Raw genomic sequence first — 13951 nt, forward strand, 5'->3', positions numbered from 1 at the left:
TCACAGCTGATCAGCCTGGGGGGGTCAATCCTTCCCAGTGATGCCAACAGCAATCAAGGCTCAATTACAACAGGACAGCCCACACAGCCCACACAGGGGCACACCTGGATTGCCCAGCTTGGGTGACTGGAGAGGTTGCACCACTGGGCCCTACAGGATACCTACTACACAAGGCCACTCTACCAAGTCTGGGAGACGTAGCAGCTCTACCTAATATAGGGAAGCAGCCAAAATTCAGTGACAAAGAAAACAGGTCCCAAATAAAAGAAGGGGATAAATCACCAGAAAAAGAATGAAATGAAATGGAGGATAGCAAGCTACCAGATATATAGTTCAAAACAATGGTTAGAAGAATGCTCAAGGAACTTAGTGAGAACTTCAACAGTATGAAAAGGGACATAGAAACAATAAAAAGTACCAGTGAGAAATGAAGGGTACACTAACTGAAATGAAGAATAATTTACAGTGAGTCAACAGAGTAGATGATGCCAACAACTAAATCAGTGATTTGCAATATAAGGAAACAAAAAATACCTAATCAGAACAGAAAAAAAGAAAAGAGAATCCCAATGAAGATAGTGTAAGGAGCCTCTGGGACGTCAAGCATACCAATATTCACATCATGGGGGTACCAAAAGGAGAAGAGAGAAAACAAGAAATTGAGTATCTATTTGAAAAAAATAATGTCAGAAAACTTCCCTTACTTGAAGAAAATAGACATACAAATCCAGGAAGCACAGAGAGTTTCAAACAAGATGAACCCAAAGAGTCTCCCTCCATGATGCATCATAATTAAATCTTAAAAGCAGCAAGAGAAAAGCAGTTAGCTACCTACAAGGGAGCTTCCAATAAAACTGTCAGCTGATTTCTCAACAGAAACTTTGCAGGCCAGAAGGGGGTGGCAGGAAATATTCAAAGTGATGAAAAGCAAGGACCTACAACCAAGATTACTCTACTCAGAAAAACTATACTTTAGAATTGACGGTCAATAAAGAGCTTCCTGACAAGAAAAAGCTAAAACAGTTTATCACCACCAAACCATTATTACATGAAATGTTAAAAGGTCTTCTTTAAGAAAAAAAAAGATTAAAAATATGAATAATAAAATGGCAATAAATACATATCTATCAACAATTGCATCTAAAAATCAAAATAAATAAACAAGCAGAACAGAAACAGACTCATAGATACGAAGAACATTTTGACAGTTGCCAAATGGGAGGAGGTGTGGAGGATGAGTGAAAAAGATGAAGAAATTTAGAAGTACAAATTGGTAGTTAAAGAATAGTTATGGGAATATAAAGTACAACATAGGGAATATAGTCAACAATATTCTAATAACTACATATGGTGTCAGCTGGGTACAAGATTTATCAGGATGATCACTTAGTAAGTTAAATAATGTCTGGGTTGTACATCTCAAACTACTATAATATTGTATTTCAACTGTACAGTGGGGCCTTGACTTACGAGTTTAATTCGTCCCGTGATGGAGCTCGTAACTCAAATTACTTGTATGTCAAATCAACAGTGAACGAATGAGACACATGATGCTGGGCTGATGTTGTGGCGTTCACTGTGACGTTCGCTGCGCCAACTAGCGGTGGGGGATCTGAAGCTGGCTCATAACCTGAATTTTAGCTCGCAACTCAAAGCAAAAAATCGGCCGAGAGACGGCTCATATCTCAAAAAACTCGTTAGTCGGGACACTTGTAAGTCAAGGCCCCACTGTAATTGAAAAATTTAAAAATGATCTGAAAAATTTAAATTAATGCAAAATACCTGCGATGAACAAATCCCAACATTTTAAATAAAAATGGGATTAGTATTTATTGATTTTCATTTTTGCCTCAGGCTCAAACATGGCTCGGCATGGTACTGTGCCAATCTTGTATTTATTTTAAATTTTTGTATTTAGTTCATAATGAAGTTTTGCGCTTACTTTTGAAAAAAATTGCATTAAAATGTTATTTACCTTGATTACTGAATATCTGTGGCAGCCCTGAGTGCTCACTGGCCACACCCTAATCCTGGCAATGCTCTAGCTCTCAGCCTTGTAGGATTTACCTTCCTGAGCCTATTCTGGACCCCCTGCATTCTCTGCCCACTGGACAATGAGGCTTGACATTCAGAGCCGGTAAGCTATACTTCCATCCTGCGGCTCTCCTGGCAGAGAAGCGGAGGTTTCTACAGATGGCAGTCTCCCCTCCACATATTACAGCTCCTTATATGTGGCTCTGCTCAAGGGGTCCCCAAGCCCCTCCTTGATCTGCCCCTCATTTTCTAGGACACGGATGGTTTTGCCTTCTGCAGTTCCCCCTCTGCTAGTCCCAGTTGCCCTCACTGTGGGGAAGGTCATGTTGATGATGTTGAAGCGACTCTGCAGTCTTGAGGAGATGACAGTCCGTCCACCCCCGGGAGGGCCCATGGCAGCCATCAGGAACATGTCCTAGAGAGCAAAGACAAGACCAGACAGAGAGACATGTGAGAAGAGGGGATGAGAGGAGGCAAAGAAATAGGGACAATGTGAAAGGAGCCAGGAGGAAGAGAGGACACAGAGGGACAAATGGAAAGAGGGACAGGGACAGAATCAGAAGGAAGAGACAGGAGTAAGGGGGCAGGGAAAGGGAAAGTGAAGAAAGGGATTAGGGACGTTGTTTTAGAATTATTAAAGTGACGTATTTGTTTTTATTTCGTCATTATAATGCATTTACCCAAATTAGGAAATAGAGGTAAGTTAAAAACCAACATTTAGTTATGTCTTCTAGACTTATTTTCAGGTATATATATCAATCCACATGTGTGCATGTATATATTCTCAGAAACATATGAATATGTTACTTATAGGTGAGTTTTTGGCCCTGAGTGCCAGGACCACCCTGGAAATCAGGCTGCAATGGCTGTTGTCCCTTGACTCAGGAAAAAGAAACAAACAAGATGCCCAGAATCCCGTGGGAGAAGAGCCAGGACTGAAGGGAGCTGCCTGGATCCTGGGTGGGGAGCAGAGAACTGATACCATGGGGGTGTTTACTACAACAATGGGGGACAGAGAAGGCCTGGAGAGGGGAGTTGTAGACTCTGGGCACCTAGACCCGTGGTCGGCAAACTGCGGCTCGCGAGCCACATGCGGCCCTTTGGCCCCTTGAGTGTGGCTCTTCCACAAAGTACCATGTACGGGCGTGCGTACAGTGCAATTGAAACTTCGTGGCCCATGTGCAGAAGTCGGTTTTTGGCCTGGGCGAGTCTACTTTGAAGAAGTACTGTTGATATTTGGCTCTGTTGACTAATGAATTTGCAGACCACTGACCTAGACAGTTCTGGGTGGCATAAGGTGGGCATGTAAGCATGGTATTAGAGGCCTGGAAAAGGAGTGGAAGTTAGAGGACAGTATCCTTTGGTCAGAGTCAATGAAGAAAGTTAATAATAGGAACTAATAATTTAGGAGCCAGTTATCTCAGTCCTGAGAAAGGCAGGATATTCCCATAGAAAGGAACATCCCCTGACATCCCAGTGGAGGGGGGACTGGGCCTATCATGGGAGGAAACAGAACAAATACTGCAGACGCTTACTCGAATGTACTTGACAGTCTGCTTCAAACGATCGTACCAGAAGCCATAGTCAATCCAGAGGCGAAGCAGTTCCAGGGGTGGCTGAGACCCAAACATGTCCTTAGCTGGCATATTTAGTTCATCCATAAAGGTGATCATGCTTTTGCCCCCAAATGGCACGTAGACACCCTTGGTTCGCTTCTCCACCCTGCTCTCAATGATGCTCTGCACATTATTGGATGTGGTCTGGTGAAAAGGGTACAGAATGAATACTTAGGTCTTCCAAGAGAAATATGGGTTAGAGAGGAGTGTCAATCAAGTACTTGAATCCCAAAAGAGAGCAGAAGGCATAGAGAGAGAGTGGGAAGTGGGCAGCCTGGAACCTGTAACACACCTGTGCAGACATGTTGACAACGAGCACTGACCACTGGCCGGAGGGCAAGGACTGCAGAACACTCTGGGCAATGGAGGTCTTCCCAGTCCCCACGGGACCCACCAGCAGGATGGGATTCTGGTTGGACACCAAGGTTCTCACCAAGTGGTTGTAGCGAACAGTGTCAACAGTAGGCACCATGATCTTATAGAAGGGGGAACTAGGAAGGAAAAGTAATTGTGTCTCAAGGAACATTGGCCCACTCCTTTCTAATTCTCCCTTCATTCTGCCTCCCTGTGTTTATCTTCCTCGGGCATCACTACTCTCTGATTGCCAACCCTGCCTCCTGTGGGGCCTGGGGATCAGACCTTCTCCTTAGGCTCCTGTCCCATTTCCCCTCCATCCCATTTCCGATACCCAAGAGTCATCTCTGCTCTGGGGTCCACTCTCTCCTTTCTATGGATCACTTTTGCTTCTATGCCCAGCTCTCTCACCACATCTCCCACCAACCGCAGCCCCAAGTTTGAACCACCCCCAAGTCTGAACCATCCTCAAGGCCTGCCCCTCACTTTAAAGGGTAGCGCCAACTCTTAGGAAGCTTTTCCTCAAATGATGTCCAACTCCTCATCTTGGGGTCCACAAAATACTCATACACCGTGTCCTGAAGAAGGAATGTGTGTCAGGTTACAAGCCTTCTTTGAGTTCCCCCTTGCCCAGACAAAAATGCTCACAGACCACTGGTGAAAGAAAGAGAGCTGGGTTGGCAGGCTGAGACTCAAGAAGAGAGTAAGAATCGGGGATACAGGTGGGTTCTGGAAAAATAGAACAGCTGATTTGGGGGCCCTGACCTTATTAGGAAAAGAGCCCTCAATCTCTCGGAGGTAACTGTCAATCTTCTTGCGGCCTTCCTCATCCACAGAAGCACACACAGACCAGATCATGCTGAACACAAATGTCAACTCTACCATGTAGATATAGTTTTCACCATCAGCTGGGTTCACCTGGATGGAAAAAGAAAAGAGAAAATATCCTAAATCTATAAGAGATAGAGGGATCTACTTTGACAAATCATCACAAAGGCTTAGAGTTTTCCTCCTTTCCTGGATCTGTTTGGGAAACTATATGGGTGTAGACAAACCTAAGTCTAAAATCTATATTACAAAAGGCCAATGGGGAAACCAAGATGGCGGCATAGGTAAACACCAGAAATTGCTGCCTCACACAACCACTTCAAAAATACAACTAAGACAAAACGGACATCATCCAGAACCACAGGAAGGCTGCCTGAGTGGGAATTCTACAACTAGAAGGAAAGAGAAAAGCACACTGAGATTCAGAGGAGGTGCAGAAGTAAAGTGCAGTGGTACGGAGGCGCACGCAGAAAGGGCTGGCAACTGAGGACGCGGTTGTTTTTTTCAATCAGGAGGGAGACACACACTCCCACTCTGAACTCCAGTTCCGAGTGATTCTCTGGGGGACCCAGACTCATATGGGGAGAAACTGGACTGTCAGGCATCGGGCGGAACTCAAGGGCAGCTTTCTCTCAGAGGTGCTTGCAGCGATTACTGCGGGACACTGGGACCCTGGACCTCTTAGGGCAGGGCTGAGGATCAGCCATAGCTGTTTGCTCCGCCCTGTTGACTCCCTCAGACCCCGCCCCACCCAAGCTGTGGCAGAGGCTTTTGCATATGAATGACCTGGCCCTTTGCAATCTAAAATTACCTAACAAACTGCAGCTGGGTCAGAGAGACCCAGAACATCCAAAAGAAGGCCCAAGGCCCCACAGCAGCTTTCATTGCTTCACAGCTGGGCCTCATTTGGGCACCTCCAAATCCCAAACAAAGAAGAGGAATCTGTAGATCTCTCCATAGCTCCTGCTGAGTAGCCTCAGGCAGAGGCTAAATTAGCACCTCCTTAGAGATCCAAGTGCCAGTGTACCCAGTGGTCAAAGTGGGACCATCCAGATGACAACTCCTCAGATCCATAAGGGACACACTCAGGGGGCAGACTCAGTGAGCACCAAAGCCCCTCTGAAGCAAGTCTTGCCCCATAAGGGTGTCTCCAGCACAGAAGTTCTCCCACCATAGACACAGCTGATTCTCACAGCCAATTGGCCTGGAGGTCAATTCCTCCCAGTGATCCTACAACAATCAAGGCTTAACTACAACAAGACTGTGCACAAAGCCCACAAGGGGGTGCACCAAGAGTGTCTACCTCAGGTAATTGGGGAGGCTGAGCTACTAGGCCCTATAGGACACCTAGCACAGAAAGCCACCCTATCAACACAGGGAAGCAGCCAAAATGCGGAGACAAAGAATCAGGTCACAAATGACAGAAATGGAGGAAAGCAAACTACTGGATACAGAGTTCAAAACCACATTTATCAGGTTTTTCAAGAATTTTCTAGAAATGCCGATAAATTTAGTGAGACCCTCAAGAAATCTAGTGAGACCCTCAAGGTTATGAAAAAGGACCAAATAGAGATTAAGCATACACTGACTGAAATAAAGAATATTATACAGAGATCCAACAGCAGACTAAAGGATCACAAGAATCAGGTCAAAGATATGAAATACGAAGAAGTAAAAAACACCCAACCGGAAAAGCAAAATGAAAAAAGAATCCAAAAATACGAAGATAGTGTAAGGAGCCTCTGGGACAGCTTCAAGCGTACCAACATCCAAATTATAGGGGTGCCAGAAGAAGAGAGAGAGCAAGATATTGAAAACCTCTTTGAAGAAATAATGACAGAAAACTTCCCCTACCTGGTGAAAGAAATAGACTTACAAGTCCAGGAAGCGCAGAGAACCCCAAACAAAAGGAATCCAAAGAGGACCACACCAAGACACATCATATTTAAAATGCCAAGAGCAAAAGACAAAGAGAGAATCTTAGAAGCAGCAAGAGAAAAACAGTTAGTTACCTACAAGGGAGTATCCATAAGACTGTCAGCTGATTTCTCAACAGAAACTATGCAGGCCAGAAGGGAGTGGCAAGAAATATTCAAAGTGATGAGTAGAAAGAACCTACAACCAAGATTACTTTACCCAGCAAAGCTATCATTCAGAATTGAAGGTCAGATAAAGAGCTTCACAGATAAGAAAAAGCTAAAGGAGTTCATCACCACCAAACCAGCATTATATGAAATGCTGAAAGGTATCCTTTAAGAAGAGGAAGAAGAAGAAAAAGGTAAAGATACAAATTATGAACAACAAGTACATATCTATCAACAAGTGAATCTAAAAATCAAGTGAATAAAAAATCTGATGAACAGAATAAACTGGTGAATATAATAGAATCAGGGGCATAGAAAGTGAGTGGACTGACAATTCTCAGGGGGAAAGGGGTGTGGGGGGTGCAGGAAGAGACTGGACAAAAATCGTACACCTATGGATGAGGACAGTTGGCGGGGGGGGCGGGGGGGGAGGCGGTAAGGGCAGAGGGTGGGGTGGGAACCGGGTGGAGAGGAGCTATAGGGGAAAAAAAGAGGAACAACTGTAATAATCTGAACAATAAATATTTAATTTTTTTTTTTTTTAAAAAAAGGCCAGTGGCTGTAACTCCATAATGACCAAAGACCGGTTACCAGGAGGTGCATTGATGGGTCTCACGGCGTGGCAGGTCTGGGGTCCTGCACGATTTCGCGCACTGGGCCTCTAGTATTTAAATAAACATGAAACTCCTGGTAGCTCAGAAGTGGCCCTGAGTCTCTTCTACACTAAATTATAAAACACAGCAGGGGCCCAGCCACACCAGGTCTACCCTGATGGAGTGCCCACAGGTACTCAAGGAAACAGGTCCAGGGACATTTGTGGTGACTTCTTTGTAATTACAAAAAATTGGACATGACCTTACTATGTACCAGTAGAGGAATAGAAAGTAAAATATCGGGGACCCTTTCCCCCTCTCCACGTGGGAGTCCATTCTGTGGGACTCTTCCCCCTCCCCATGTGGGAGTCAGTACTTGTTCTTCAATAAATCTCCACCTTTGCTCTACTAAAAAAAAAAAGAAAAGTAAAATGTCATGTTCTACCATGGATTGGTATATAGCAGTTTAAAGTAATGAAATCAATCTACATGTCGCTGTACAGAAATCAAAAACACATTGTTGACTTAATGACCGTATTGCAAGTGTGGTAAATAGCATGATGCATTTTTAAATGCCACATTTTTTATGGATACCTATGTGCTTTTATGTAAATGTGTATTTTTAAAGACCTGAAGTGACACATACACACACACTAGTACAGTAGTTACTTTTGTGGAGACGGGAGTAGACCAGGACTGGGAGGGTAGAGGTGATCAAAAATAACTTTAGCGCTGTATGAAAAATTGTTAATTTTTAGGAAGAAAACTAGATTCAACTGTTACTTGTGTAATTAAAAATTAAAATTTAAAATGCACCAACTTAATAGCAGAAATAGTATATTTAGAGCTCATGCTCTCAATCCCCAACCCAAAGGGCAGGTGCAGATGCTGTTCTTTGATAGGGTGGGCTGTGCAAACTCCCCTGAACTCCTTGGGGAAAATGGGCAACAGACAGCTAACCTGGCATTCGTACGTGTAATCTCTAACCGACTGTAAAACAGTCACAGACCCCTGGGTGGGGAGCTCTTGAGAATGGGTTCTAAACTGAATACCTAACACTGCCCCCCAGTGTGGCTCAGTTATTTTTTATTTTATTTTATTTTTTTTAAATATATTTTATTGACTTTTTTACAGAGAGGAAGGGAGAGGGACAGAGAGCCAGAAACATCGATCAGCTGCCTCCTGCACACCCCCCACCGGGGACGCGCCCACAGCCAAGGCACATGCCCTTGACCGGAATCGAACCCGGGACCCCTCGGTCCACAGGCCGACGCTCTATCCGCTGAGCCAAACCGGTCAGGGCAGTTATTTTTGTTTGTTTGTTTTATTTTTAAAAAAAATTATTGTTGAGAGTTACATATGTCCCCTTTTTTGTGGCTCAGTTATTGAGCATCGACCCATGAATCGAGTTCACTGGTTCAATTCCCGGTCAAGGCACATGCTCCGGTTGTGGGCTCAATCCCTGGTAGCAGGCATCCAAGAGGCAGCCGATCAATGTTTCTATCTCTCTATTCCTCTCCCTTCCTCTTTCTCTAAAAATCAATAAAAACATGTTTTAAAAATAAAATAAAATACCTAACACTGCAAGTAACGTGACATACAGGATATTGTCCAACCCAAAATATCGGTCTTTAGAATAATCTTCAACCCCCAAAATATAGGCGGGAAATTGTGTTGCGACTCTCTTGTCTACCTTGTCCATCTAGGATCCTTAGTCTGCCTTCCATCTCACCTCAACATGCAGCACATCTCCCCAGCCTCTTCTTGGGGTCTCTGCTATGCTGCAGGGTCTGCACGCAAACACGACCCCGCCCTTCCTTGCCCAGGGGGACTGACTGTGTCTCTGTGTTTTTGTGACGGCCATTCCCTTCACCTAGAATGCCCTCCCGCTCCCCCCTCTGCTTAGCCCCATCCCTGGCCAGTCCTCCTCAGCTCCTGGGAGCCAATGATATTATATTACTATCCTTTTCCTATATGTTACCTTGAGTTCATCCACATGGGTGTGTGTGTTTTTTTTTATCTAGTTTTTAAGTTACATTAATTGTATCAGGAATGACATATACTGTTACAGATCTTAATTGTTATATAACTTTATATTATCAGTTTAATTATCTAACAATGTATTTAAAAACAATACAAACCATTTCTGGGCAGTGATTTAATCTCCCCAGAAAATATAATTTGGGTCCTTACTCCATAATTCTAAACCGAACAAAATTTTTTCTTATGTATCAATTAATCTGGAAATTTCTAAAACCCTTCATCAGATTAAGTTGGGGGCTGCTTCCAGCAGAAACAGTATCCCAAGACTTAATATTTATTTTTTGAAAGGATAGAGAAATGAGGAACCACATGAACTACCCTCAGTTCCCAAAATATAAGGAGGAAATTACAGTGAGACCCGTCGTCTACAATATCCAACTTAAAGATCTTACTTTGGCCTTCCAGTGCGTATGTGTACACACACACACACACACACACACATACACACACACATACACACACACACACTCACATGTGCTCACACCCCTCACTGTGTCTGGGGTGGGTGTATCCTCCCCTTGTAGTCTCTGTTCCACTCAAACCAGGGGTTCAAATTCTCAGACACGCTCTTTCCCTGCAGTGACCCAGGAAGTCCTGAGCCTGCCCTGCCTGGCCTGCTCTGGCCCCCTTACCCCATTCTCTGGCGTGGCCAGGGCCGAGTACAACTTGCAGAGGGAGATGATTCCACTGTATTCGGGTAGAGGCACCACTTCATTGCAATTATCCTTCTTGAAGGCCAGAATCTTGTTGATAAATTTTTCGAACATCCGTTGAAGGGGCTCTACCTCACCCTGGAGTCGAATGAAAGGGGCTCTTTATTCATTCTTATGTCCCATCGGCCATGCCAGTTACCTTCCCTCTCCTCGATTCCCCTCCTACCTTTGGTCTCTTCTCTAGCCATGACTGCACGTAGGGCTTCCAGCCCAGATCAGCATAGTCAGTGTACACCATCCCACAGCGAGACACAGTGGCTGGAGAGGCCATTGCCAAGTTCTCGACTTCAAACAGGAGAGACACCTAAGGATATACTTTGTCACAAGCTTGTCTTTCACTCCTCCCCACCCAGAACTCTGATGCCCTGAGATGACTCTATCAAGTGCCAATCGTGGCAGGATGAATAAAGAGCTAAGGTTTACAAATGATTTGCTTGTTAAAAGAAATTGGGCTTATTCAAGGTTATTGTTATAAAAAACCACTCTCTCGCTCACATTGTTTGAGTGGGTGGAAAAGGGTGGGCTTTACAGCCCATGCATTCATCATCCCAGGTGGGTAGTGAAGGTCCTCCCGCTACGTCAGTGGAAATGAACACGAGGAGGGCTGCTGAGTCTACACGGTGCTTCCTAGCGCACAGGTTCTTTTCCATACGATGGCTCTCCACAGCCATGGTGGACAGGCATTTTTTCTTCAGTCACAGTTCCTCAGCTCTCTCCTATAGAACTTCCTCTTCTCTTAGGACCCCCTGCTCTTCCCCTTAGCCCAACCTCGTGCCTCCAGTCTCCACTTCTACGGGGTCTCAGTAGTCGGGGCCCCATGTACCTGCTCGGGCATCGAGATGCGCTCGCCGTTGATGAGGGTCAGCACTTTGTTGTCATCCATGACGGAGTTCATGCTCTCGATCCACAGCGTGTCCACAGGCCCATCGAAAAGGATCCACTTCTCATCCGGCTTCTCATCTTGATAGAAGGGGGTTAATAAGGAAACCAGAGCTTCCTCCCAAGGGCCCGCCACACTCGTCCCCTCTCGGAGGCAAGCCGATGCCTCCTTGCACCTCAGCATTCTCCAAGCACTTTTCTCCCAAACTGAGCTGTCTATCCCCAAAATGTCCACCCCGCTGGGAAATGTGGGCATCTGTCCTCCCAACCCCATGATCCTTTGGGTACCTGAACATGCCATCCGCATGACACTGGATAGGATGCCATCTGTCCATTCATTAGAGTTCAGGTCATATTCCCCATACAGCTCTCCTAGGGACAACGCCTTAGGGTTCAAAGGGAACTCCTAAAAATGACACAGGAAAGGGGTTTGAGCTGCTGGCAGACGCAAATCCTGAGATCTCCCTTTATATCCAGGGATCTGTATTTGCCCCTTCTCTCTCTCACCTCTCCCAGGCCTCCTTGGACCCAGGCACTGCCTCCTGCCTGGCCTGCCCTCCCCGACCCAATGCAGCCTCCCCCCAGCCTCCACTGGCTTCCTGCTACTCGTCTCTGCCAGTGGCTTCGCAGCCCCAGTCCTTACCCTGACAATGTTGAAGTTGGGGTCTCCAGCACGGCACAGGGAGGACAAGGAGGACTGAAGAATTCGCCATGAGGCAGTCTTGCCGCTGCCCGTACAGCCCACGATCATGGTGGAGTGGCGGGAGTTCTTGGTTTCATACAATTGGGTGACCTTGGTGAGGGTGAATGGTGTGACCTGTAGGCCCATATCTCGAATCTCACGTTCAATGGTCTCCCGCAGCTGAGAGAAGGGGAAATACCAGAAGTAGAAAACAAGGAAGAGGACTGCAAAGGACTTTCAAATCTCGCCAACACCTTAGAGGATAATGTTCAAACTATAAAAAATGGCACCAAGACCCTTTGCACTCTGGCAATTGCTCATTCCTGGGAAGCTGACCAATTGCAGACTTAAGAGATTGGGCTCTGAAGTCAGCTAGCCTGGGTCCCCAGTTTAGAGCTTATGTGAACGTAAGTCACTTCTCTGAGTCTCTGTATCTGTTAAATAGAAGTAATGGTGATACTTTTCTCATAAGGTTGTTGTATTGGATAAAATAGTCAACATAAAACACAATGTCTGCCCTGGCCGGTGTTGATCAGTGGTTAGAGCGCCAAAAGGTCTATGGGTTTGATTCCTGATCAAGGGCACATACCTGGGTTTCAGGTTCGATCCCCAGTCCTGGTTGGGGTGTGTATGGGAGGAAACCAATCAATGTGTCTCTCTCACACAAATGTTCCTTTCCACCCCCCTCTCTTTCTTCCCTCCTCCCATCCACACTCTCTAAAAATCAATGGAAAAAAATAATCTCAGGTGTAGATTCAAAAAACACACACACAGTGTCTGACATGTGCTGTATACATTTTTTTCTAATATTAGTCAACAAATATTTATTAAGCCTCTACAGTATGTGCCAAGCAGTATGTTGGGTGCTGAGAACAAAGTAGAGTTCGTCCTACTGCAAAGCTCACAGTCTGGTGGGAGAACCAGACATTAAACAAATCATCAGCTAAGTTAAAAATGCTGATATTTCTGGCTGGTGTGGCTCAGCTGGTTGGGCATCATCCCATGCACCAAAAGGTTGTGGGTTCAATCCCTGGTCAAAGGCACATGCCTGGGTTGCAGGCTTGATCCCTGGTAGGTGGCTTGCAGGAGGCAGCCAATTAATGCTTGCGCTCACATTGATATTTCTCTCTCTCTCTCCCCCTCTCCCTCTCCCTTTCTCTCTAAGGTCAATTAAAATAATAATTTTTTAAATGCTTATAGAACCATGACCATATGAATCAGTCCCAGAATAGTGTGACATTTAAAAATAGACAGCCAATGCAACCAAATAATTTCAAATAGATGCAAGATCTCTATTTGAATCTCTCAAATACCACTCAGAGGCCTCATTACTACTTCCTTCCGCTATCTGAGAATTAATTTTATTAGTATGTTTGCATATTGTATAAATAGATGTGGATAAAACCAACTTCATTTTTGTATCCCAGAGTTTTCATGCTGTGATCTGTGATGAACCTTAATGTCTTTAGCAAGGCAAAGCAAAGCCCCTAGTTGATGTTATCTGTGTTCCTTAAAATGTAGCCATAAATATTTTTGTCAGTAATGGCTGGAATGGCATGACAACCAAGATAAATAGCAAACTGGTGATAGTATTGATTATAAACAGTAATCTATCACAATACTACCAGGAGGCATGGACCCTGGCATTGCATTCTTTGTCTTATCATTAGTACCAGAGTTAGACTATAAAAAAAAAAGTGCTGTAACAGGAGTCTGTTAGTGGAGAATAATTTAAGCAGAACTGCTGAGTCATCTATCTGCTCTGACTGTACATTCCTGTAAGTAAATTAACCTATAATGAATTCTGTTAGATTTTATGGAGTTGCCTGTTTTGTTTGTCAATCTTAAGATGCCTTCGTGTAGTGGCCATTACACCTTTGCTCCACTGTCAGATACATTTGTTCATGTTTAGCATCATGCCACAAGTTTAGGACGTCATTTTTTAAAAATTAATTTTAAAATATTTTTGCCCTGGGCAAGTGGCTCAGTTGATTGCACCATTGTCCCATACATCCAAAGGTTGCAGGTTTGATCCCTGGTCAGGGCATGCACATATGGGAGCAACCAATTGATATTTCTCTCTCACATCAATGTTTCTCTCTTTCTCTTTCTCTCAATCCCTTCC

General features: G+C 44.7%; 1 protein-coding gene across 1 annotated transcript in view; it reads right to left on the bottom strand.

Annotated features, from left to right (window-relative positions):
- Window positions 1-13951, bottom strand: part of DNAH2 (dynein axonemal heavy chain 2) — a 110305-nt gene that overhangs the window by 33905 nt on the left and 62449 nt on the right. The window contains exons 42-51 of the mRNA XM_081109007.1: window positions 11788-12006; window positions 11433-11550; window positions 11089-11225; window positions 10432-10569; window positions 10185-10343; window positions 4770-4922; window positions 4491-4582; window positions 3943-4141; window positions 3570-3794; window positions 2345-2449 (exon numbers count right to left, since the gene is read on the bottom strand). Coding sequence (XP_080965133.1) covers window positions 2345-2449; window positions 3570-3794; window positions 3943-4141; window positions 4491-4582; window positions 4770-4922; window positions 10185-10343; window positions 10432-10569; window positions 11089-11225; window positions 11433-11550; window positions 11788-12006 — 1545 coding nt within the window. The remainder of the gene's footprint in view (window positions 1-2344; window positions 2450-3569; window positions 3795-3942; window positions 4142-4490; window positions 4583-4769; window positions 4923-10184; window positions 10344-10431; window positions 10570-11088; window positions 11226-11432; window positions 11551-11787; window positions 12007-13951) is intronic.

Source organism: Myotis nattereri, assembly GCF_964212035.1.
Source record: "Myotis nattereri genome assembly, chromosome: 16".
In the NCBI taxonomy this organism is placed as follows: domain Eukaryota; kingdom Metazoa; phylum Chordata; class Mammalia; order Chiroptera; family Vespertilionidae; genus Myotis; species Myotis nattereri.